The sequence below is a fragment of the Aspergillus pseudodeflectus genome (genome assembly GCF_044049435.1).
Source record: "Aspergillus pseudodeflectus strain CBS 756.74 chromosome Unknown BJX68scaffold_50, whole genome shotgun sequence".
Lineage (NCBI taxonomy): Eukaryota > Fungi > Ascomycota > Eurotiomycetes > Eurotiales > Aspergillaceae > Aspergillus > Aspergillus pseudodeflectus.
The window spans coordinates 144,810-168,295 of NW_027263826.1; the positions used below are offsets into that span (position 1 = coordinate 144,810).

Below are 23,486 nucleotides of genomic sequence, written 5' to 3' on the forward strand. Positions count from 1 at the left end.
GCGAAATTTACACTGCTTGACTGCAATGCACATCTTGTGGTTTGATGCCCCTATCCATCCAAGTCCAATATCCTACTCCGTGGCCTCGGAAATGTCAGTCTTCGCTCGCATGGCACGATCTCAAATCGAGCCACCGCCTCTGCTCGCGAGATCTGCGATCTGCGGTAGAAACCATGACTCATGGGCGTTTCTGGTGACAAGCTCCAATTAGCTGCGGATGAATACGATGTATCCGCTCGCGAAAAGCTCGTGTTCAGCCCCCAAGTATTTAAGCAGAATGAACCGCAGCCTACTTTGACTCCGCGACACCATCTCACAGAATAACAGCCGGAGACAATTATGGCTCAACGCAGTCTTCCTACCGTTCCTGTCAAGCACGCAGATCTGATCGGATACCTTCAGTCGCACCCCAACGAACCTGTACGCGATCTCTTGAAACCATATAATGATTACGACGCTGTTCTACGACAGATCTTTGCCCAGGAGCCGAATCATCCCCTCATTGCTGATGGCCTTCTCAATGTCGTGCCGCTTTACAATGTCGGGGGTGACGGCGCCGCGGACCTACGAATTCGCGCCCGAGATCTCATTGCGGAGTCTGACCATGTGAAATCCAAATACATCATGCCCCTGGCGGACGAAGATCGCAGACCGGACGGTTCGTTCGCAGTGGTTCCATCGCTAAAGCAGTTCCAGACCAATTTCAGCATTTTCTCCGAGGGGTCACTGAGCAGCCTTAACTGGGACAATGTCCTTGCCGTAGGCAGTTCGGTCGCCACGGCACTCTTGCCCCTGCCAGCTGAGTTTGCTCAGGCAGACTCCAAACGCAAGATTCGCCAATTCTACCATGAAAAGTTCGCTCCGGCCTCCGACGTGGATCTCTTCCTGTACGGCCTGAATCACGAGCAAGCTATTGAGAAGATCAAGCATATCGAGCGATGTATCAACGATTCGGTTTTGACTGAAACAACGACTGTGCGCACGAAACACGCCATCACTATTGTATCACAATACCCCACCCGCCATGTCCAGATTGTTCTTCGCTTGTACAAATCCCCGGCGGAGATACTCACTGGCCTTGATGTGGACTGCTCTGCTGTAGCCTACAACGGGCGCCAGGTGTATCTCACACCCCGTGCTCTCGGCGCATACATTACACAGATCAATAATATTGATTTATCGCGACGCTCTCCGTCGTATGAAAGCCGTCTGTCAAAGTACTCTAGAAGAGGCTTTGAGGTCTACTGGCCCGATTTGGACCGATCTCGCATTGACCCCGTGAGTTTCTTCCAATCTCCATTGCGGTTGTGAGCCAGCTGACCTGTTAACAGACCATTTACGAGCGAAACTTGAAACGCATTGTTGGCCTAGCTCGTTTGCTCGTTCTGGAGAAGCTTCCTCATTTATCCGAGCGAGAGCTGTATCAGAACAAGAGGAGACGTGAACGCGGTCGTCCTGCCATCAAGGGGAGTCGGCAGTATGCTTTACCCGGCAATCTCAAAGACGAGTGGGACGATGAAATTCCCGACTGGATGGAGGAAGACCAAGTCTCGAATTATCACACGATAAAGATTCCATACGGCAAAAAGTACTATGCAAGAAAGATCGAGAAGATCTTATTTACGAAGGATCTGCTTCTCAACGCAGAATGGAACCGGCCACTAGACCGGACGGCCAACTTGCACCGTCATCCGGCGTTCTTTGGCAGCGTTGATGATGTGCTGCACGACTGCTGCGGGTACTGTCCCGTCCCTGAGACAGATGAGGAACACAAGATTGCACAGGAAGAGAGCAAGACGTTTATTTCTGGAGCGATAGGGTTTCTGACGGACAATCCTGGCCGCCAGGAGATTGGAAGTTTCAACCCGATCACCGAGGGAGATTGGTCCGGTATGTTGAATTACCTTTTCACTATCATGAAGCTAACTCGTACAGAAATGGCGTATCTCGGAAGCAGCGAGGGTCTCTCCCAGGCTATTGTCGACGGCGACCTTGAGGCAGTTAAACAATGGCTAGCCAAGGGAGTCGACATTAACAAACGTGATCATACAGGGCGCACCCCACTGCACTTAGCAGCCATGGCATCGACTCCGGAAATTCTACAACATCTGGTCGACAATGGTGCGCGCATCACCTGGCGCTTGGCTGATGGCCGGTCGGCTCTACACTTAGCAGCAGCACGAGGCAACGTGGAAATGATCCGCAGCTTGATGAGAAGAAGTGAGCAGAATGAGGAATCAGAGGCCCAAAGGCAGATGCAAAAAAATGAACCTCAAGCGACTGATTCCGAGACCGAATCGCACACAGAGGGCGATGCAGAGCTCGTCAGTAATCCCTCGGAGGATGGCTCCACAGACCATGTCTCATACGCCACTGGATCCTTTGTGAAGGTAAAGAAGGAGGAACCAGACAAAGAGGAACCATTCGCAGCCGACTCGGATCTATCTGATCCCGACATCTATGATGTTAATGCGGTCGAGTGGGACCTCAATGCTTCGCCGCTCCATCTGGCAGTCATGAAAGGCCATGTAGAGGCTGTTGAGGAGCTCGTTACGAGCTTTGGGGCCGATGTGTTACTTCCTATCAAACCAAATAACGGTCCGAGATCTATCAATCTCACCTTGGTCATAGCTCTTGCACTGCCTCTGGAGCAAGCAAAGGCAATGACAGCTAAGCTGCTGCAACTTGGTGCATCTCCTGCCCAGGCAAACTCTGATCATAAAACACCTCTTCTATTCCTTGCAGCCGCAGGGCATCATGATATCCTCGATCTATACCTACACCATGATCAGCCAGCCGTTGTGCGGGCGATAAACCATCTGTCTGTGGTGGAAATTCCGCATCAAATTCTTTCTGCGCAATCGCCTCTTACAGCAGCTATCGGTGCGAAAAACGAGGCTCTAGCAAGCAGGCTCCTCGAACTAGGGGCACATCCATCGATAAGCTTTCAGGATTTCATGAGCTCTGCACAAGAGTTCTCTTTCGTCCGGAATCAATTAACCGCGGAAAACCGGACCCATTTCGAGGAACGCGTCGACCAGCCTGTCGTCTATGCTGCTGAGAATGACCTGCCGCTGCTGGCAATGGAACTACTGGCCCGTGGCGCCGATCCAAATACCCTGACCCAGGAAGGATACGTTGCGCTTGGTAAATCGTACCGAAGCCGGCACACCACTGGCTCCTCATTGTTGGATTATGTTCGCACCAAGCTGGCAGCCCTACGTGAGTACACGGGGGAGCCGGTCAAAGCTACGCCGCCAGAGCCTCTGGATCCTGACGACAATGCATACCTGAAAGGGTTCGCGCCCGGCTCATATCAGCATTGGAGGGCAAAGGGCCTTCTCGCGGAAGAAAGGAAAAACTTCAAGAACAAGGAGCAGGAATATCTCAAGGCTTTGGAATCTGCAAACACCATGGAGGGCCTGGAGGAAAAGAAGGCCGCGATCAGAGAGCTTGTGGAGGCTTTTGCAAAGCTGGAATCGGATTTGGTCAAACGAGGCGCGAAAACATTCCAAGAACTTCACCCGGACGTCAAGACAGATGAACCCAACACTGCTAAAACCTCCACCGCAAAAACATCTCCTTTCAGTATCACCCTGAGCTTCAGGGGACCTGACATTATAGGAGACAAGCGACTTGACTATCTGAGAATGTAAGCAAAGCTCTGTCTTTTTTATGCTGTTTTACTCACGTTTTACAGGTTCGAAGCCGCGTGGACTGGCGACCTCGATACTATCAAGGCGCTTACGACAACCGTTTCTTCTAATACTAGCTATCGCCAACCTTTGGAGCTTGCCATCTGCGATGATCGGGGGTACTCGGCGTTTACTATTGCCGTCATCCGCGGACATCTTGACGTTGCGTATGGAATCATAGCCATCGCCGCCGCTCAGTATAAACCCCCGGAGGAGAAGCAAGCCCGGTACCGGATGCGACAGTACGATTTGGGCGATGACTACGCTGAAAGCGACGACGATGAGTCCGACGGCCTGCAACTTGAGGAGGAAATTGTGCAAACCGAGTTCACCATAGACACTGTCGGCCAGATCAAAACCGAGGTCGAGAGCAAAACTAACCCAGTGGCCATCCTGAAAGGGCACTGTGCTTTGAACCTATTCCTAGAGGGAATCGCAGGAGAAACCATCAACACGCTCATCGGTTATGCGATTTGGACCGACGATACCAAGCTGCTTGCCTCTCTCATCTCACTTGGAGAGCAACTCAACGAGAAATTCCCGTATTATCCAGGCGATCCCCAGCCGGATCAGATAAGTCCGGCCGACTTCCTCATGGCAATTCGACTCGGAAGGCTGCACTGCCTGGAGCTTCTCATTAAGCGAACTGGGACAGGGATTAATCTGGATGAGCTGGTTGAGAAGAGCGATATCGAGGTCGTGGAAACTCCCGACCACTACCGCGGGCTTTCGGTGCGTGGGAAGAAGCGCGCGGACTGGGCGAGCCGCGGTCGGACAACTAGACAATCAGAAACTGAACCACCGCTCCTTCAAGCCGCGAGGACGGGGAAACTAGAGAGTGTGCAGTGGTTCCTTGGTCCTGCGCCGGCTCGCTGCTATGCTACGTTTGTTGCGGCGTGGGAACACGACGAGAGGGTGCAACAGCTGTCCTCTACGAAGAAAGGACTTAAACGGACTATCACTGATTTCCTGGATTCTAGACGTAAGCCCCCGTAGTATCTTGCTTTGGATGAAACTGACTGTTGTAGGCCACTTGGTTCTCCATTGCGCCGTTCTCGCTGCAGAGAACAAAGACTCCCAGGCCCTTGTGGAATACCTCGCCACCACCATGCGTCCTCTCTTGGATGTCAAGAATGTAGACGGCTATACTCCCTTGGCCGTTGCATTCCGCCTTGGCCGGCTCGAGTTCGCCAAAACCTTGATCCAAGCTGGGGCTGATCAGACGGTCCGGGACAGCCAAGGCAACAATCTGCTCCATCTGCGATTCGGGAAAAAGAATCTATCGTTCGGCACAGGGGAGCCTATCTACGAAATGCTTGAACTAATTGATCCTCAGCTCCTTCCGTCGATGTTGACCGAACGCTGCGCCTCCAGGGCGGGAACACATACTCCATTTTCTCTGTGGATATCACGAATCCCTTCGAACAACCGCCCTGAGGCACTCAAGCAGCTGGCTACGGGTCTAGAATTAATCAAGCCTCTGGGCTCCAAGCACCTCGAGCTCCTCGACAATGCAGGAAATACCCCAGCCCATAATGCGGCGCTGAATTCGTGGGAGCAGACCGATTTCCTCCTGAGACATTTGCCTGAGCTAGCGGTAAAAGAGAACGTCAACGGGTTCACACCGGCGGACCTCGCAGAGCAGAAATGGTTCGCGGTGGCGGTCAAGCCTCCTGTTACCGGAGATCAGACGAGATATCGCAGACTTGGCGTCGGCGCGGTAGGGAGGGCACCCTGGACGTTTGTCCGCACATCCGGGGAGAGGATGACAGTGGATCAGAAGTGGAGAACTTATCAACGGTGCTGTGAAAGTGGAAGGGGAAGCGAGGGCGTCGAGAGGAGGAGAAAGCTGGTGACGCTCTTCGAAGCGAGGGAATTCGCTGCGGCGTCTTATGCGCGGTTCCGAACGAGTAGGGAGCCCTGGAGGCCAAGGGAGACGGATGAGATAAGCAAGTCTCTGGACATGTAGTTCGTACTCTAAATCGTGAACCCCTTGTTATTCTCTTTTGTTTGGAGTCTCTGTGTCTCACATGATCCATTCCTTTGTTCATTTGATCCTTCGGCGTGGCCGAGGACAGGCCCCAGCTCCTCCGCAAAGACAGCAATAGTTCGCGATCGATCGGACGAGTGGGCGATCTTGACTCTCCAAAGGTTCTGGACCCTGACTCCATCTCAGCCCAGGCGTACCTGGACCTGACTCGCGCGACGAACGAGCGCGTGGTACAGTCGGCTATTCTACCCTCGCCCATGCGCCCAGCCAATAGCCCCAGAAGGTGGCGTTTTCCGTACCTGGGTCAGCATAGCCGACGCATTCACTTTATAACCTCGGGTTCCTGGTTTTTGACGAGTTTGAAGGCCAGTCTGTCGTTACTGTCCTTATTCAATCAAAATGCGGTGGATCACTCTGCTGCTTCCCCTTGTGGCCACTGCCGCTGCCTTGCCCAACCCTGGTCGCAAGAGACCACATGGAACCTGCCCTCCTAAGGACGATATCTTCAATCGGCTGAAGAGGGAGCGCGATGCGGTGCCGTTCTGCTGCCATCTGTTCGATACCCCGTCCGAGGTGACCACCAGCACCAAGACCATCGAGGGTCGCCCAACCACCATCAGAACCACCGAGACTGTGCGCGACGGCTATCGGGGCACCACCACGAGCACCAAGACAGAAAAGAGCACTTCCACCATAGTCAAGGAGCCCATCACCACCACCGTCACTCGCTACACCACGGAAACCCAGGACGGAGGCGTTGTAACTGTCACCGATTACTATACTGCCACCGTCACCGATGTGTCCACTTCGTTCCTTACTGAACCTGTCTTTACCACAATCACTAGCGCTACTACCAATGTCGTCACAGACTCGCTCACTAATATCATCACTTCCTACATCCCTGTTACCGTCACGGATTGGGATGTCGAGACCCTCACTGAGACCTCGACCAACACCATCACCGACTACAGCACCGAGTTTGTGACGGACTACATCACCGTCACTGAGACGGGCATTGTCACCAATACTATCACCAATACGGACACGGATACCATCACCAACTACCACACAGATACACTCACTCTTGAGTTTACTGATACCGTCTACGAAACCGAGACCGACACGATCATTTCCACTGCTACAACAGACGTCGAGGTTACCGAAACCGAGACAGATCTCATTACTTCTTTCGACACTACCTATGATACCATCACAAACCCAGTCTGGACTACCATCACCGAGTACTCTACCGCCACCATCACGACTAGAATCACCATCGGCACTACGGTCACCACCACAACGGTCGTGACAGCCATTCCAACAGCGACAATCACGACTCTCCGTGCCCCGGCCAAACGTGATGTTGAGATTAGACATCGGCCAAATCCCGCGCCTGTGCAGGCTTTCCCAACTCCTTCTGGTCTGAAAGATATCCCTTCGCTTTCTTTGTCGAGCGCCTGCTCCAAGTTGGATGTCACTGCAAGATGTACTTCTGAGGTGGTTAGCACGACGAGAGTGCCTGGTCCTACTGTATGTCAATCCTTCCAACTTTGGGTACAATAGTCTAACCTTTCGCAGACAACAACTACCATCACCACATACAAACCTGGCGTTGGAATCAAGACGATCTATGCCACAGTCTTCCATACCAAATATGTCACCAGCCAACCAACTGAAACTACGACTGCCCTCCTCACCAAAACGGTTGAAGGCTTGGAAACGACAACCACTGCAGTTACCGACTTGGTTACGGCAACTAGCATTTCTACCGTCACTGATGTCGTCACTAACACTGTGATCGAATGGCATATCGTCACTCTCACCGACGTTGCGACTGTCGACCTGACCACAGACATCACGAGCGTCACAACTGTTGATTCAACTTCAGTAGAAGTCACTTCCATCACGACCGATGTAACTACCGACGTAATCGAAATTTCAACAGTCGAGCTGACAACCGTCGATACCCTCACTCAGACCACGGACTTTACCATCATCCAGACAATCACTCAAACGGCAGACATCACTGACACTGAAACCATCTCGCTCACAGCGACCACGACCGAGACTGCAGTTGTCGAGGAGACTTCTATCTCGACCATCACCTCGACCTCGTCTGTGACCGTTACGGAGACGGGCACTACTGTGATTCCCACGGTTCTCCCTACGACTATCGATGTGACGAGCACCGACCATGTCACCGAGACCGTCGATATTACTGTCACGGCTACCTTTACCACTACCACTACTACGACGATTACGTCCACCGCAGCGGCATCCCCAACCTGTGGGGTCAACGTGGTTCAGAACCCGGGCTTCAGTAATAGCAATGGTCCCACCCTGGCCCCCTGGAACTATCTTCCCTCTGGTCCTAGTGGATACGCATTCGTCGCAGGGCGGAGCGCAAACAATGATATAGCCCTGAGTCTCTTCACCCCAACGGGTGGTTCGGCAGCATCGGCCATCACGCAGACTCTATCAACAATCCCCGGCAGGATCTACATCGTAAACTTCTGGTACTTCGGCGTAAACGGCAACGCGGCGACGTCGTATTTGCGATGCTTTGCCAGCAACTCCGGCCAATCTAGCATCATCGTCCGATATGTGCCGAATCGCTTGCGCTGGCTTCAGGGTTCGTTTGCTTTCCCGGCGAGTTCGGCTTCGACGACACTTACGTGCCAGCTTGTGACTTCCTCGCCTGCTGCAATTTATTTGGATGATTTTAGTGTTGTTACTTCTTGTGGGAATACGCCTATATAAGTTTTTTTCTAGGCTGTCTTCATAATACATTGTACATAGTCATTTATACGAGACACACTTCCCTCATTGGTCTTTGGCGAACATTTTACAACTTTCAATACTTCCTGAAATGCTCTGGTCTGGTACTTCTACACCGCATGGACTATCATAATTTCTTTGATAAAACTGGTATTCCACGGAGATGGACCGCATACCTATATATTCCGCCCGATCAGCGATTCGACTAGGCTCCAATCCCCCATTGACGCACAGAGTCTTTGAGTGAGATGTCGGACCCGCCAGGAACCCGAAGGAAAGAGCAGCGGTGGGTCTGGTACGCATATCCCCCTTCAGGAAAACGATACGGAGTCTCGAGTCTGCGATCGACAGATGAGTGTCCGTTGCCAACTCGTCGTCCACGTAACACAGGCAAAAGATCTACTTTCTGTTTTGCTGGCTATAGGCCAATAAGTGTGAGCTGCTTACATCAAGATCCGGTCGACTGGCCCAGTGGTTAAGGCATGTGCTTTACACGCACAGGATCGCAGGTTCGATCCCTGCGTCGATCAATTCTTTTTTCGACATTCTTTTTTTGTCGCGCCTTCGCATAGTTGACGGACACCCAACCAAATCTTCTTCGCTTCTGTTTCTCTGTCAAAAGCTGTCGATTAATATCTATGTCTCTTTCGAGTTCCTTATCCTCTTTACCCGCTGAAACGATCTGCGCCAAAACTAACGAAGGAAGCCCTATCTCCACGACACGGCCCCTGGATCCTCACCCACGCGGCTGTGGTTGGTCGGAGAATAAAGGAAGGGGCGTTTTGAACGCGAAGGAAAACCCTAATTGCAGATGCGCGGATTCGCATCTCCATCCTTGATATTCCTGATATCCTCGATCCTTTCGCCTCGCTGCTCGTATCGTGCCTCTGTGGTAGGCGATTAAGTGAGGTCTGAGGACCGACGAGGTCCATGTGCCTCTCTGTCGATGATAATCTACCACACTGAAACGTCACTGTTTTCCTTCGCGTCCTTACCAAAAGCGACATCTCCCACTTGCGCTGCATTCCCCTGCGTCATAGCTAGAGTTTATCGGCGACGCTCCGCATAGCTCCACGTCAGGACGAACTTCGAAACAAACATGAATATCCTCCTTGAAGGAAGGAGGGACTCGGGAAGGCTTGACGCGGCCCTGCCCTCGCTGCGCCTGCCATCCCTACCCCCCTGCAGGTTGCAGGGGGGAACACATAACTCCCGATAAACCCCAGATTCCAACAGAGAAAAATATTCCCGACAGTCCTCCGCAACTGTACCAATCCAATCCACACCAATCCACCCCATTTATGAACTGAATGAAACCATGTCCTCCGACTTCACCGTAATAATAGTCGGCGGCTCAATCGCCGGGCTCACTCTCTCGCACTGCCTCAACGCCGCCGGGATAAAGAACATCGTCCTGGAAAAACACGGCGAGATCGCAGCGCAGGTCGGGGCCTCCATCGGTGTCCTGCCGAACGGCGGCCGCATCCTCGATCAGCTGGGCATATTTCACAGGATTGAGAAGCTCATTGAACCGCTTACGAGGGCGCATATTGCGTACCCGGATGGATTCACGCTGCGGAGCGAGTATCCGGTTACGGTTCAGGAGCGGTTCGTTTACCTTGCCCATACTTACCCTGCTGATTATATCGGCGTTTAGTGGGCTAATATGTGATGTTTGTCTACAGCTTCGGCCGCCCCATGTCCTTCCTAACCCGCCAAGAACTAATCCAAATCCTGCACGACTCGTTCGAGGATCCATCGCACATTCACGTCAACAAGTGCGTCGCGCGCGTGCAGCAGGGGAAAGACAGTGTCAGTGTCGTGACCGAGGACGGTGCATCCTACGAGGGCGACCTCGTCGTCGGCGCAGACGGCGTGCATAGTAAAGTGCGCGCGGAGATGTGGTCGTTTCACAACTCGCCCGAGTTGGCGAGGGTTGCGCTGCGAGAGCATAGAGGTACATCCACCCACACGTCCATACTATCCTATACTCCGAGCTCGGGAGACGAAGAATGAGTTCTGACATGCGTGCAATAGCCCTTAAGGTCGAATACTCGTGCATATACGGCATATCCTCCGCCCTCCCGGGCCTCGAAGTCGGCGAACAAGTCGCCACCTTCGCCGACGGCTTCACAATAATGACCTACCAGGGCCTCGGCGGGCGGGTCTACTGGTTCGTGATTGAGAAACTCGACCGAAAATACACGTACCCGCACATCCCGCGGTTCACGGACCAGGACGCGGTTCGGAATTGTGAAAGACTGGGAAGTGTGTGGTTGCGCAATTCGGTGCATTTCAGGGATGTTTGGAGATGTCGCGAGACGTTTGCCATGACGGCGCTGGAGGAGGCGGTGCTGAGGCCCTGGTCTGATGGGAGGATTGTCTGTATTGGGGATAGTATTCACAAGGTACCCAACACTCCATCATATATCCGCTCGGCGGTATAGGACAGGGCAGTGATACTGATAGTTATGTATAGATGACGCCCAACCTCGGCCAAGGCGCAAACCTCGCAATTGAAGACGCCGCCGAACTCGCCAACACCCTGCACGCACTGCTCACATCCCACCGAATGCGAAACCCCGGCGCCCACAAACACCAACAGAAACCCTCCGCCCCCTCCCTCACAACCGCCCTCACATCTTTCGAACGCAAACACCTCGCCCGCGCAACACACATCGTCAACATGTCCGCCCTAATGTCGCGCCTGCACGCACGGCAGGGCCTCTTCTACACGATCCTCGGCCGCTACATCCCGCCGCTCTTTCCGAGTCTCCCTGCGGAACTAATCTCGGCTGTTGTCCATGGCGCGCCGGTTTTGGAGTTTTTGCCTGTGCCGCCGCGGGAGGCGACGGGGTGGGTGCTTTTGGAAAGGGTGAAGGGGGTGCTCTTGGGGGTTGTTGTAGTTTTTGCGTGTTTGCTGAGTGGGATTGCGTTTTTGAGGCTTCTGAGGTAGGGTTCTAAGGGTTGGTCCGTTGAATCTTGACACCGAGATAGGAGTGTTGATCGCTTCGTATAGCCTGGAGCCGCGGTCGGTGTGCAGGACAAGCTCAGTCGCGTTTGTAATTGTTGTTCATTTATCAAAAGCAGTAGTAGAATAGATATCCCATCGAAGAATTAAATACTTGCGAATATTAGTCTATAATCTATGTCTATCGGAGAAACGCTAAGATACAGCAAAGCTATACGTTAGGCATCACAAGGGAAGAAGTAAAGACGAAAAAAAAATCTAAGCCTTGCACATGCGTCCAGACTCGGAAACAGTCCAGTAGTCACTGCCAACGCCCTTGAGGACGTAGAAGAAGTTCTCAGGATCCCACTTGGCCTTGATCTTAGCAAGAGCCTCGTAGTTGTCGCCGAAGAACACCTCCTTCCAGTTGGGCTGGCGGAAGTTGGCCTCGTTCTCGTACGCACCCGAGTTGGGGGTCGCGGCCTCGAGCTGGGGGATGAGGTCGTTGGTGATGCGCATCTGGGCGGCGACCATCTCGTCCCAGGGGGCGGTCTCGTTCCACGAGCTGCCGATCTGCATGGTCACGGCGGCGTTGCGCCAGGGGGCGAAGATGGCGTTGGGGACGTCGTTGGTGTTGGCGACGTTGAGGCCCACGCCGACGGCGACAATGCCCTGGGAAGTGATGTTGCGGAGAGCGGTGGCGATGCCGGCTGAGTTGGTCTCGAGGTTGTCGCGGGAAAGGAGACGGCCGCCGTAGTTGAACTCGCCGACGCCAAGGTTACCGTTGGGGAGAGGGCCCATGTACTTGTTGTAGTGGTTGTAGTAGTCTTCGTACTGGGTGTAGGCTTCGGTGTACTTGATACCCGCATCGGTGAGTGCAGTCAGGAAGGGGTTGAGGACATCCTTGACCTGGTCAGTGGTCATGTTGTACGCGGTGAGGGGCTTGATCAGGAAGACGCCGGGGAGCATCTGGTAGATAACGGTGGTTCCTGCGTCGATCATGGCCGGGAGGAGCTCATGGAACTTGGTGATGATGTCAATGTAGGCCTCATCGGTCATGCTGGCAGTGCTGAACGAGACCTGGGCGCCAGAGACGAGGGTGTTGGGGTACGCCTTGACAGTAGTAGACAGAACAACACCCCAGTTGCCGGCACCACCACCGCTGAGAGCCCAGTAGAGGTCGGTGTTTTCAGTGCGGGAAGCAGTCACGACCTTTCCGGCAGCAGTGACAACCTCGAATGACAGAGTCTGGTCGGCGCCCAGACCGAAGCTGGTGCTGAGCGCAGAGTGGCCTCCACCCTGGGTGTATCCTCCGGCAAGACCGACGGTCGGGCACTCGCCACCGACGACGACATGGCCTTGAGTGTGAGTAGCCTCGAGCACCTGGTATCCAAGCACACCACTGCCGAGCTTGTATGCGGGACCAGAATATGTCGAGTCGGACCAGTCCAGGTATTCGATGCTGTTGAGGTTATGGGTCCAAACGGAGAGGGCACCGGCACCGGTGGAGCGACCTAGGTAGCTGAGCAAATATTAGCTGTGCTTCAATGAAGTGATGACACCACTTACTCATGACCGGTGTTCTTAATCACAAAGCGAATGTTGTTCTTCTGGGCAAACTTGACAGCCGCGACGACATCGTCGCTCGACTCGGCAGCAACAGTGTAGCTCACGTAGTTGCCGAGCTCGCAAGGAGTGGATCGGTCGGTGAAGGGATCGCAGCTGCGGTTCGCAAAGAACTGCTGCATGATGGAGGAGGAAGATGGGTAGCTGGACGCGGCAACGAATTAGCATTCCGCGATCGGCAACAAAACAAGCAAGGGAGTTGCGACAACAACATACTGGGTTTGCGGGTAGTTCCAGTCGGCCTGCAGCGCAGCGCAAGCTGCCTCATCGTAGTTGGGATCATGGCAGGGAGATCCAATGGGAACCGTGGCGATCAGACGGCCGCCCACGGTGCTGTTGAGGGCATCCCATTTATTCGACGCAGGCCAGCACGAGTCCTCAGGCAGGCAGTGGCAAGTAGTATCGCGGGGCTTGCAAGAACCCGCGACAGCGTTGGAGACGAGGAGCGCCGCAACGGCGGACGAGAAACCCTTCATTTTGACAGACGATGAAGCCACAAAAGAATTCTGGGTCAATCGTAGGGTAGATCTCGTCAGATGTACTTATACTCCGTGTCTCGCCCCCAAGTTCCAAAGTACGCTGCCCTCGGAGATTCCGTGAGCCACGTGTCGGACGTGTTCCCCAAAGCCGTTAAGACTCAGGAAGCAACGCTAACGGCTAAGGCCAGTTCGGTCCAATGAAAATTATGCAGCCCCAGTTAAGCTCCTCTTTGTGCGCCTCGAGGCTTATCCATGAATCGTAGACCGAGGTTCCGGTGGTGGGTTTCAGGAGACCTCTCGAGCGAAATTGCGGTCCTTATCGACTGACTCGGGGAAGTTGGGAACGAGCGAGCGCTTGTGTCGCCGAGAAAGGCAGAGCTCCATCCGATGGAGTCGAGTTGAGGGATATTCGATCGATTGCCCACACTCGATCGGATCATCATCGGCCAAACTCGAAAATGGAAAACTGCACTCCTCAAGGCTGCAGATGATTCGAGCGGCGATCTGCAAACCCGGTTTTGGACACAAAAGCACACTCCAGCCGTTTGGTCGGTTATGATGCAAAAGAAGATAAGCAAACCAGGGGAAAGTGCATGCCGGTCCCTTGCAGAATTCCTTCCTGCAGGATTTTTTTCTGCAGGAATCCGTCACGACTCGTCGTGCGATTCACCGGCGGTGGCGCTGCTGGTAGTAGTTTCAATCCATGGAACTCAATTTAATAATACCCACTGCCTAACACTCCAAGGGCTCTAGCCAAGCCAGTGAGATTCTGTCTCGGGCCTCTCGGCTCTCGGTGCCTTGGCTAACCGAATAATTTGGGCTCTCGTCCACCATGGCTCAGATAGCGAAAAGCCCTGGCAAGCCCAAGGTTCACTACCCCAAAGTCTAATTCTTGCATTCGGCGTGCCTGGTATAAATAAGTACCTGGAGAATGAACACAGGGGTCACAGTCGCACATCGCCCGCTCGATCGTCCTATCTAGCGTGGAACAGCGTGTTTCACTGTGTTGCTGCTGCTGATCTGCCGCGATGAGCTTCGATCACACAAATGACCCAGGCCCAGCCCTGTCCCGGGGAATGTGGGCGGCGGTCGCCATTGCTGCCGTGATTCTCGCTCTCCGCGTTTTTGCGAAGGTCAAGCTGCGCCAGTTTCGCTTGGACGATGTCTTGATGATCGTGGCATGGGTGAGTGCAAATATTGAGCAATTCGCGGCTTTGGAAATATGCTGACCTTTGCTCGTCATAGGCCATGACTCTTGCAGCCATGGTGCTGCTGCAGCAGTCCACCGACCACGGTTTCGGTACCGACCTAAGAAAACTCGAAGACGGCGATCTGAAAGTCGTACTCAAGTCGATCGCTATTGAAGTGCCGCTTGTCACCTTCAGCACCGGATTCGCCCGTTGTGCATTCGCCCTATACCTGCTCGCTATTCTCGGGGGAAAGCGCAACTACCAGATCGCACTATGGACGGTGATGCTGCTACAACTTGCTGGGAACATTGTGTCGGCCGTTCTTCCGCTGAGCATCTGTCGCAACCCGAGGGTCTTGTGGGATAAGACCGTCCATACAACATGCGGCGATAGTGAAGCCGTGATCAAGTTTGCCTATTTCTCCTCTGGTTAGTCCCTACTAGAACTAATTGTGGACGACGACTAACCTGGTCAGCTGTCAATACTGCTGCGGATTTCTTCCTTGCTGTATTCCCCACGATCATCTTCTGGAACCTTAACCTGAGACTACGAATCAAGCTCAGTCTGATCACTCTGATGAGTCTCGGTCTACTGTAAGCAAATCCTCCCAATTCGAGGTATTTCTCGCCGCTAATACTGTGCAGTGCTATGATTGCATCGATTATCAAAACTACCAAATACGGCGACATTCCCGGAATCACCAACCTGGGCTCTCACGGCGGTATTGAGCTCATCCGCTGGGGCTTCGCTGAGAACCTGATCATCATCATCACCTCATCTGTACCCTGCATCCGGCCGCTCCTAATTTCCTCGGTGCGAAAGATCTCTAGCGCGGCGCGATCCAGATCGTATGAATTGAGTGGTCCGTTTTCAGGACACAAGGGTCCCTCGAGGAACATCTCCGGCGGCCCCTATTCCCACCAGCCCGAGCCAGACCTTCCGGACGAGGCCGATAGCATAGAGCGGATCCTGCGTGGTGCGGAGGAGGAGGAGCGCATGCGTGAGCTGCGCCGGGGCATTACGAAACAGGTTGATATCTCCGTCATGTCAGCGCATAGCACGTCCCAGAATAGTGGGCCATAGAACAGAGGCTAGAATATCATGAATCTATGTTTTGAGCACTTTGCGCTACAGCCATTTTCTCGGAGTTCAGTTGCTCTTTTGTCGGAAAGGCCCCACTAGATCACAACAAGGCGTCTCGCCGAGGGCTCGAACCAGAACACGGTCCTTCCAAGTTCCAGCCGGATCGATCCCAGCGATAATCCACCTGCCCGGCGCTCTCCGGCTTGGACAGCGGACTTCGGCCGGGTGGGGATTTACCGATTCTAGTGGTCCAAGAGAATAGTTCCGGGCGTACTTCATGAGAGTGACTCGTTGGAGCAATAAGTTGGAGCAATAAGTTGGAGCAATTCCTAAAATGGCCCGTCGCTTCAAATTTCCAAACCTTCCATAGTGTTCTCTTGGCTGTGGAGGCAGAGAGCTCGTAGGCAGGGTGGCAGGCTAATGTAGTAATCACCAGTGGCAGTCCTCGCTACGCTGACACTAACAGCTAGCTTAAACTTAATCCCGGCCATGTGGCTTCGTAGCCTGTATCGAACCCCACTGACCAAGTCTCATCAAGAAACGGCCACTGAGCCATTTCCGATTCGAGATCGTATGCCGCCACGTGGTTGGGAGTATCTGGGTTGAGGTTATCAGTAGTAGCAGTACGCTGGAGTACAGTCTCTCTCGGGGGAGTCGTTCGCGCACGAGTCGCCGACGGCTCGGGTCGCGAAATGCGAATGTCGCCGTACTCGTCAAAGGTCCCGGCCAGTGTCAGTCCGAGGCCAGGCTGCGTTGACCGGGCGGTCTCATAGAATCTGTTTGCTTCCTGGAGGGTTCGCCACTTTGTTGACTATTAGTTTCTCCGACGAACACGAGATGGAGACAAGGTGAGACATTCTGACATACCCAGCTAGTCCCTACATCCCAGAACCCACACAGACGTTCTAGATACTCCAAGTTTGATTTCTTCTCGCCCTCTGCTCGCGCGAGACCCCCTGGATATCGCGATGGACACACAGTCCCATACATGTTGATGTGGGCGGCTACAAAGACACTAAACCCGGCGTATGGTGTGATTACAGGGGTAGCGCAGCTTTCAAGTGATGACAAAATCGCCCCTATTTGCTGCGCGGTTACAAACAGACGGTCAATAGTCCCATCGGGGTCCTCGCCGGTCTGCTCAGGTCCTTCGTTTTTAGGAATTGCCAGGAAACGGTCACGGTAGAGGAAAAGGACACTAAGATAGCCTTTGGTCAATTTACAACCAAGAGAGACAACAAAGAATGTTGAGTGGCCTCACCTCATAAAGTAGACCAGGTTGATGTACGCAAATAGTTCCCCATACCCTACAGCTACATGAGCGGGTGCACTGGTTTCTGGGTAACGGACTGTTATATCCTGCAGGTCTCTCCATTCATCCAGCTCCTCCTTCAAAGCTTGCCAGGTACGTAAGGACGACGTTGCAGACCCTCGCGCCCGGTTTCGACGGCTCTCATTCGCAAAGCGCAGAATCCGGACGAAGATGTCAAAGCCTCGAGTTACAATGGCGAGTCCGCGATCGATCTGAAGGTGCGTTCCATTAAGAGCCGCGCGGCTCATATCGGCTGGCTTGAGCCTCTGTGTCACTTTTGCGAAGTTGAAATCAAAGTCGCTTATCGGCAGCGGCACGGAGATCTGGCGAAAGGAGAGGGCAAAGTGTTGCCGGGCGCCAGAGCTTAGTTCACAGTCTTGAGCAAAGCAACACCAGTATGTGCGGACAAGCTGTTCGTATGCAATCTGGGAATGGGCGTGAAAGTCGTCTGGGGCATGTTCCATATGGTCGTCGGCACTCTTGAGGAGTGATTGTATCATATACGTTGCCATTCCTGGAAGTCACCAGATAATATCAGTTTGGCTCACGTACTTGCAACGAAAGAAGATCATCTCGTACCGCTATACATCCAGGCCCGATAAGGCCGGCCGGAACCCCACTCATAAAGCGAGATCATGACAAGCGATTGAGCGAGGGGGAGAGAAGGAGACTCAAATGCTCTGTGTGCAAGTTGAGCACGAGCGTACTGAGCATATGTTTCCGGAGACTCCAGGTCACATCCGGCCATGAAGCGAGCACAAAGTGAGAGCAGAGCCGCCAGGAAGACAGGGTCGACAGAGGTGACATCACGAGAGATGTCGGCGATCAAGGAGGGATAGTGGAGGAAATTGACGACAGGGAATTTCTTGCGGTAGATATCACACGCAGCAATGAGGGTTGACGAGGAAAGTGTAGTAAGAGGAGAGGAAGCTCGACTCGGTGTATTCTCTGGAACTCGAGTCTCTGGCAGGCTGGGTCTGGAAGTCCGCGGAGTTCTCGGTGTTCTGACCGCACGTGGATCTGTCAAAAGGCAGGAACTACGATTGAGACGGTGGCAGCGACGACACGGAGGATGACCGTCGTGAACACACTTGACCTTGGATTGGCGACAATGATCGCAGGAGATGGACAAACGCATCTTCTGTTGGTGTGGAGAAAGTTGGAGAGGGATCGTCGAAAAAGCAACTTGGAGATCGGGAATAATGATAGGCTTTGATTATGTATGTTATGTCTGCATTAATTCTGACTAATCCACTCACACAAGCGGTCCACCTGTGATTCGTCGGTCGCCCACGAAGTCACGATGCGGATGACGGTGCTCTGCGTCTGTGTTTGTCTCTGCCACGCGTAGAACCGAATCCTCTCCTCCAGCTGCGGCAGCTTCGTGTCCGGCACGATCACAAACACCTGGTTCGTCTCTGTCTCCGCGGTCAACTCCCATCCCATCCGCACAAACTGGTCTGCAATCCGCCTTGCCATCGCATTCGCGTGTCGAGCCAGCTCAAAGAACAGTCCATCTCGAAAGAGCTCGCTAAATTGGACTCCCAGCACTCTTGACTTGCCCATTAATGCCCCTCGCTGCTTCATGTGAAACTCAAATCCCTCTGCCAGTGCTCTGCGAACCACAATCGCCTCGCCAAACAATGCCCCCATTTTGGTCCCTCCAATCCAGAAAATGTCCGTGTAATCCACCAGGTCGCGCAGTGCAACATCATTAACCTCGGCCGTCAATGCCACTCCCATTCTCGCTCCGTCAACAAGCAACAGGAGATCGCGCCGTCGGCAGAGATCTGACAGCTCTTTCAGCTCTTGTCTGGAATAGACCGTCCCTAGTTCGGTTGCATTGGAAATATAAACCAATCTCGGCTTGGCCATGTGCGGGAAGAATGTGTTCTGACTCAGTACGGTTTCGAGGTTTCCAGGTGTCATTTTACCCCGTACTCCAGGGACCGGGATGATCTTGTGCCCCGTCGCCTCGATTGCGCCTGCCTCCTTGTCGATAATGTGTCCAGTCTCTACTGCCAGGACAGCCTCGTATGGCCGAAGACAGCTAGCGATTGAGATCAAATTTGCCGCAGTCCCGCTGGGCACAAAGTGAATCGAGACCTCGTCTTCCGTCGCATTGAGTTGTGTGAGCAGTAGTTGCCGGGCCTCTTGTGAGTATTCGTCTGAGCCATATCCGGTCTGTTGTGTGGAGTTTGTACGGATGAGGGCTTCCAGCAGGCGCGGGTGAGCCCCTTCGCTGTAGTCGTCCAGGAAGCTGTATGGAGTGGTGAGCTTGGCTATCATTATGCTTCGAACAAGAGGTACTGGACCAAAATAATGAGCGGAATGAAGCTTGAAGAATCTGCTTTGTTATAGGATTTATTCCCGGTCGGGAATGCCTCGGGAAAGAGCAAAGAGCAAAGTATGGGTCCGCATTACGTTTTGGGCGGATCTAGATCGCTGACAATCAATGACAGGGGGGAAACAATTACGATAAAGAACGCTCTGACCAAGAATGAAACCTCCGCTCTCCAATCTATCCGCCGGCCATCCCCGTGCCCAACCGCATACTCATGCCGTCCTCTCCAACAACTCCACATTGCTATCTCGCTTGCGTCCGCGCCGCTGCAATGCAAAGCCAGGATGGATGGCAGTCATGCAAATGCACATGATTGAAATCATTGCTCCCTCCAAGACCATGAAAGCGATCTCGTCGTTGGCCAGCTCGCTGTCATATCCTCCATTGAGTTCGACAACACGGAAGATGGATCGGATATAGACCAAAAGGGTCGAGAGAGCGAGGGCTGCGACAGTCAGTCTTATCCCAGCACGGGAACATATAGCTTTGGGAACCTACTGAAGATCCAAACCTTCCACCGGCGCCTCTCGCGGATAGCAGCATATCCGTCGTCTTTCCTGTTTTCCGAATCACTGCTCCCATTCCGCTGCGCCTCTCGTGTCCGACGGCGCAAGCGGAAAGCGAATTCGGATCCCAGGTAGATGAACAGTGTCAAAGCGGCCACCTGGAAGGCCAATCCAGCAATCATGACGTTCGTCCCAGTTGTTCGCATGTCTGCATCGTCGGCTGCGGAAGTGATGGCACCTCCAGCACTCTGCATTGCCAGCGCGATCGCATCGCAGGAGATAAAGAAGATGGCATACATCCTGGGCCGCAGTCGCGAGATGTCTTCGCCGTTGTATACAACCACGATCCGACCGAGAAGGAAGTAGAGGGCGGCGCAAAAGAAGACGGGTCCGAGACTGAGACTAATAAGATTCCTGCACCTCTGTTAGCATGGGTATACTGGCTAGTCGCCTGTCTTGGCTCGGCCGCTTACATGAGAAACCAGTCGAAGTTGAAGGGGTCATCGTGGAACAAAATTCGCCCGGAATATCCTAGCACTTCGAGCAACAGACCTGCGATCATCGAGAGAGAGAAACCCCACATGCGATACAGCGGAAGCTGGACGGCCTGAACTATGAGAAGGGTCCCGAAGAGGGCGATGTAGATGGCGTTGCCGGGGATCGAAGGTTGGTAGTGGATGTAGGCATCCTCGATGGAGCAAGTCTCCAGGGTGCATGTTTCGGGATTCATGACGAGAAACAGAGAAAAGTGACAATGAAATGCTATGAATCGAATTCTGTGGTTTCCGCCAGGGGATGAGGCCACTCCGCCGGGGTTATCTATATAGCAGGGCACGCCAAGAGACCGACTGACCGAGTCCGAGTCCGAGTCCGTGTCCGTATCGCTCAGCCCCCAAACCAGGTTGCAAGATTCCCCCTCAACAACTTATAAAGGACTCACCGTGTCCGTGTCCGCCTCCATCCGCAATACGAAGTATAAGGAAAGTCAGAAAACAAGAATCATGTCTGCCTGTTCAGAGCGCGTCAAAACCTGCCAGACTTGCGCCAGGGCCAAGATCCGGTGCTTGCGCACGCCTGGTGAGACGGTCTGCGACCGGTGAGTCTCCCTCGTGTTCGCCGCGGAGACCCTCCACATCTGACTGATCATCATCTAGCTGTCTGCGTCTGAACAAACAATGCTATTTCCGCCCGGCTCGCATGCGGCAAGCATGGTCGAAAAAGGAGAGCCGACTCGAGTCGCTGGAGCGACGAGTCGAAGAATTGCTCGGTCAACAATCCCACGGGGGTTGCAGCCAGCACAGTGACCATGATCAAGGCACTCCACGCACAACCTCAACCGCCGGCGACGTTATCGACAGAGGCGTCGTGACGCTGGGCGAAGCGGCTGCGCTGCTGGACTCGTTTCGTCGGCTGATGATGCCTCACTTTCCCTTCGTCGTTGTGCCTCCTCAAATGACGGTTCAAGAGCTTCGCGAACAGAAGCCCTTTCTCTTCCTCGCTATCCTCTCTGTCTCGGTGACGCGCGATGTGGAATTGCAGCGATTTCTCGACGAGGAGACCGCAGCTGTCTTGGCCAATCGAACCGTGACGGACCACTGCCACAAGGCCTCGTTGGAGACAATACAGGGGATTCTTGTGTCCATCGCATGGTAAGCTCTTTAAATTCATCTCCTGCCAGGGTCTGATCGGTTTAGGGGACAACATCAAGCGGGTGCAAAGGGACCGAAACGACACGCGCCGCGAGACTTTTCAAACTATCTCCATCTGGCGATCAGCCTTGTGGTGGAGCTGGAGCTGGATCGTCCCGTCGAGCTCCGCAAACGCTGTCCGCGCATGACCATCGACACAATCAGTCCCATCGCGCGACCGATACATATCCTACAGGACGAGCAGAGGGCCGTAATCGGGTGCTCCTTCCTCGCATCATGGTAAGCGATCCGTCCAGACGCACTCTTTCCTTCTAATAACAAATCAAGCTCCTCCGTCATCACCCAGAAGACATGCACATTCCCCTGGTCCGCCCGGGTAGAGGCGTTCGCGCTCGAGCTGAGCGAAAAGGGAGAATATGCAAGTGACCAGTCCCTGATCCATCTTGTCCGACTCCAGCATCTCTTCGAGCAGATCGATCACCTCTCTGCGGATCCCAACATCCCCACCGCAGGATACACCAACCCCATTGGCGATACGGACGCGTATCTACACCTATTCAGGACGATGTATAGTGAACTCCAGGACTACACGGCGCAACTCTCGCCACAATTTACGAGCAACAACTGTGAGTTTATTTCTCTGTCTGCGTGGTACGCTTCTGCTGACTGTAGGCAGTTATTCTAGCAGCTCAGCTGCACACGGTGAATCTATACCTATGCCAAGTAAGCCTGTTCGAGAAAGACAGCATCGCGCAGCTCCCTCAATCCATACGAGTCGATATCCTCTGCCACGGCCTCGCAACGGCGCGAAACTCCTTCGACGCTCTCCTCACCATTGCTCTCAACACCGAACGCTACTTGAGCTACACGCAATGGCTCCAAACGGGCTTCTGCCTAATCCTATCCTGCAAACTCGCGCTAATGGCCGCATCAGACAAGTCCATGCGCATGAACGAACCCCGCGTGCAGGCCCTCTGCGATAAGCTCGACATGATCCGCGTCCTGGATACCTGCGTCTCGCGACAACTGTCTCAGCAGCCGGATCGAAAGACGGGATTCGATTACTCGGGCTGGCTGCAGTGGATTCAGGAGTGGTTTGAGAAACATTATTATGCGTATACCTCGCGAGAGAAAATGTCGCACGAGGATATTGCCGTCGAGCATGCGATAGTCCCTGTTCATCATCAACCGACGCACTCGCCGCCGTTCTGTACAGGTGACGAAATCGGTATTCCGGTGTCGGCGGAAGATTACATGCCGTGGCCGGGCTTTCCGGATGTACTTCCCAGTAATAATGTCCTTGGTGGGTGGATGGATCTTGGAGTTATCTCGCTCTAATTGTGTCTTTGAACGACAAGTTGTCGTTCTCTTACGGCCAGGGGGCAGTCCTAGTCCAGCGCTTGCATGCAGGCGCGAGGAATGTCCACGGGTGAAACATCAAGTTGTGTCTAGGTGCCGCAGATAAACGTTCTCGTTGATAGAAACCAAGTGCAGTGAGCTATGCCGCGATGTTCACTATTTCCCCTTTCTATCAAGGTTGAAGAAATCGAAAGCCGGGTATGGTGGACTCATCTTTCGAAGGTCGTCCAACCTCGGCATGTTTTGATTGCGCTGGAAAAGGCATCAACACCCACACCTCCAGCGCCAAGAGCCAGGATTCTCGAGGGCAGACGGGCGAAAGTGGAAGTTCCTCTTCTTTGTTGACGCCGAGTTGCAGCAACAACGAAGCTCTCACGGCACTCGCGAAGCTCCATTACTAATTCCTCCGCCATAAGCAGTCGGATTTAGCTCGATGGGGTACATACTCCGTGTCCGAGCCCGACAAGCTATAACGTAATTCCCAACCGAGTCGACCGCCCGATCGACCCGCTCACCTCTTCAAAT

General features: G+C 53.6%; 8 protein-coding genes and 1 non-coding gene across 9 annotated transcripts; 6 read left to right on the forward strand and 3 right to left on the reverse strand.

Annotated features, from left to right (window-relative positions):
• The first annotated feature begins 186 nt into the window (after nt 1-186).
• BJX68DRAFT_166543 (ankyrin repeat-containing domain protein) lies at nt 187-5,874 on the forward strand. The gene is made up of 5 exons (XM_071036966.1): nt 187-1,278; nt 1,332-1,890; nt 1,936-3,652; nt 3,701-4,677; nt 4,724-5,874. The coding sequence occupies exons 1-5, from the start codon at nt 340-342 to the stop codon at nt 5,662-5,664; spliced, it is 5,133 nt and encodes a 1,710-aa protein (XP_070895198.1). The 5' UTR covers nt 187-339; the 3' UTR covers nt 5,665-5,874.
• Nucleotides 5,875-8,632, forward strand: BJX68DRAFT_166544 (uncharacterized protein). The gene is made up of 2 exons (XM_071036967.1): nt 5,875-7,215; nt 7,264-8,632. The coding sequence occupies exons 1-2, from the start codon at nt 6,085-6,087 to the stop codon at nt 8,443-8,445; spliced, it is 2,313 nt and encodes a 770-aa protein (XP_070895199.1). The 5' UTR covers nt 5,875-6,084; the 3' UTR covers nt 8,446-8,632.
• Nucleotides 8,633-8,920: 288 nt separating this feature from the next.
• On the forward strand, nt 8,921-8,993 carry BJX68DRAFT_t139. The gene has a single exon. It is a non-coding gene; the product is annotated as a tRNA-Val (tRNA).
• A 788-nt stretch (nt 8,994-9,781) lies between these two features.
• BJX68DRAFT_270569 (FAD-dependent oxidoreductase) lies at nt 9,782-11,419 on the forward strand (the record flags this gene model as incomplete). Its single annotated transcript, XM_071046697.1, has 4 exons — nt 9,782-10,071; nt 10,149-10,420; nt 10,501-10,871; nt 10,943-11,419. The coding sequence occupies 4 exons, from the start codon at nt 9,782-9,784 to the stop codon at nt 11,417-11,419; spliced, it is 1,410 nt and encodes a 469-aa protein (XP_070895200.1).
• Nucleotides 11,420-11,571: 152 nt separating this feature from the next.
• On the reverse strand, nt 11,572-13,532 carry BJX68DRAFT_244607 (FAD-dependent oxidoreductase). Its single transcript, XM_071041343.1, has 3 exons — nt 13,256-13,532; nt 12,983-13,183; nt 11,572-12,935 (listed from the first exon to the last, which is right to left on the reverse strand). The coding sequence occupies exons 1-3, from the start codon at nt 13,513-13,515 to the stop codon at nt 11,693-11,695; spliced, it is 1,704 nt and encodes a 567-aa protein (XP_070895201.1). The 5' UTR covers nt 13,516-13,532; the 3' UTR covers nt 11,572-11,692.
• Nucleotides 13,533-14,302: 770 nt separating this feature from the next.
• BJX68DRAFT_278338 (uncharacterized protein) lies at nt 14,303-15,791 on the forward strand (the record flags this gene model as incomplete). The annotated part of the gene is made up of 4 exons (XM_071048508.1): nt 14,303-14,702; nt 14,764-15,136; nt 15,184-15,301; nt 15,353-15,791. The coding sequence occupies exons 1-4, from the start codon at nt 14,547-14,549 to the stop codon at nt 15,789-15,791; spliced, it is 1,086 nt and encodes a 361-aa protein (XP_070895202.1). The 5' UTR covers nt 14,303-14,546.
• A 466-nt stretch (nt 15,792-16,257) lies between these two features.
• BJX68DRAFT_257709 (pyridoxal phosphate-dependent transferase) lies at nt 16,258-19,392 on the reverse strand (the record flags this gene model as incomplete). The annotated part of the gene is made up of 5 exons (XM_071043390.1): nt 16,258-16,593; nt 16,659-16,989; nt 17,053-17,617; nt 17,683-18,313; nt 18,376-19,392. The coding sequence occupies 5 exons, from the start codon at nt 19,390-19,392 to the stop codon at nt 16,258-16,260; spliced, it is 2,880 nt and encodes a 959-aa protein (XP_070895203.1).
• A 267-nt stretch (nt 19,393-19,659) lies between these two features.
• BJX68DRAFT_257710 (RTA1 domain-containing protein) lies at nt 19,660-20,683 on the reverse strand (the record flags this gene model as incomplete). Its single annotated transcript, XM_071043391.1, has 3 exons — nt 19,660-19,892; nt 19,946-20,367; nt 20,427-20,683. 3 exons carry the CDS (start codon nt 20,681-20,683, stop codon nt 19,660-19,662), a joined length of 912 nt encoding a protein of 303 aa, XP_070895204.1.
• A 232-nt stretch (nt 20,684-20,915) lies between these two features.
• Nucleotides 20,916-23,021, forward strand: BJX68DRAFT_166621 (uncharacterized protein). Its single transcript, XM_071036968.1, has 5 exons — nt 20,916-21,049; nt 21,108-21,602; nt 21,648-21,881; nt 21,930-22,228; nt 22,279-23,021. The coding sequence occupies exons 1-5, from the start codon at nt 20,955-20,957 to the stop codon at nt 22,938-22,940; spliced, it is 1,785 nt and encodes a 594-aa protein (XP_070895205.1). The 5' UTR covers nt 20,916-20,954; the 3' UTR covers nt 22,941-23,021.
• The last annotated feature ends 465 nt before the right edge of the window (nt 23,022-23,486 follow it).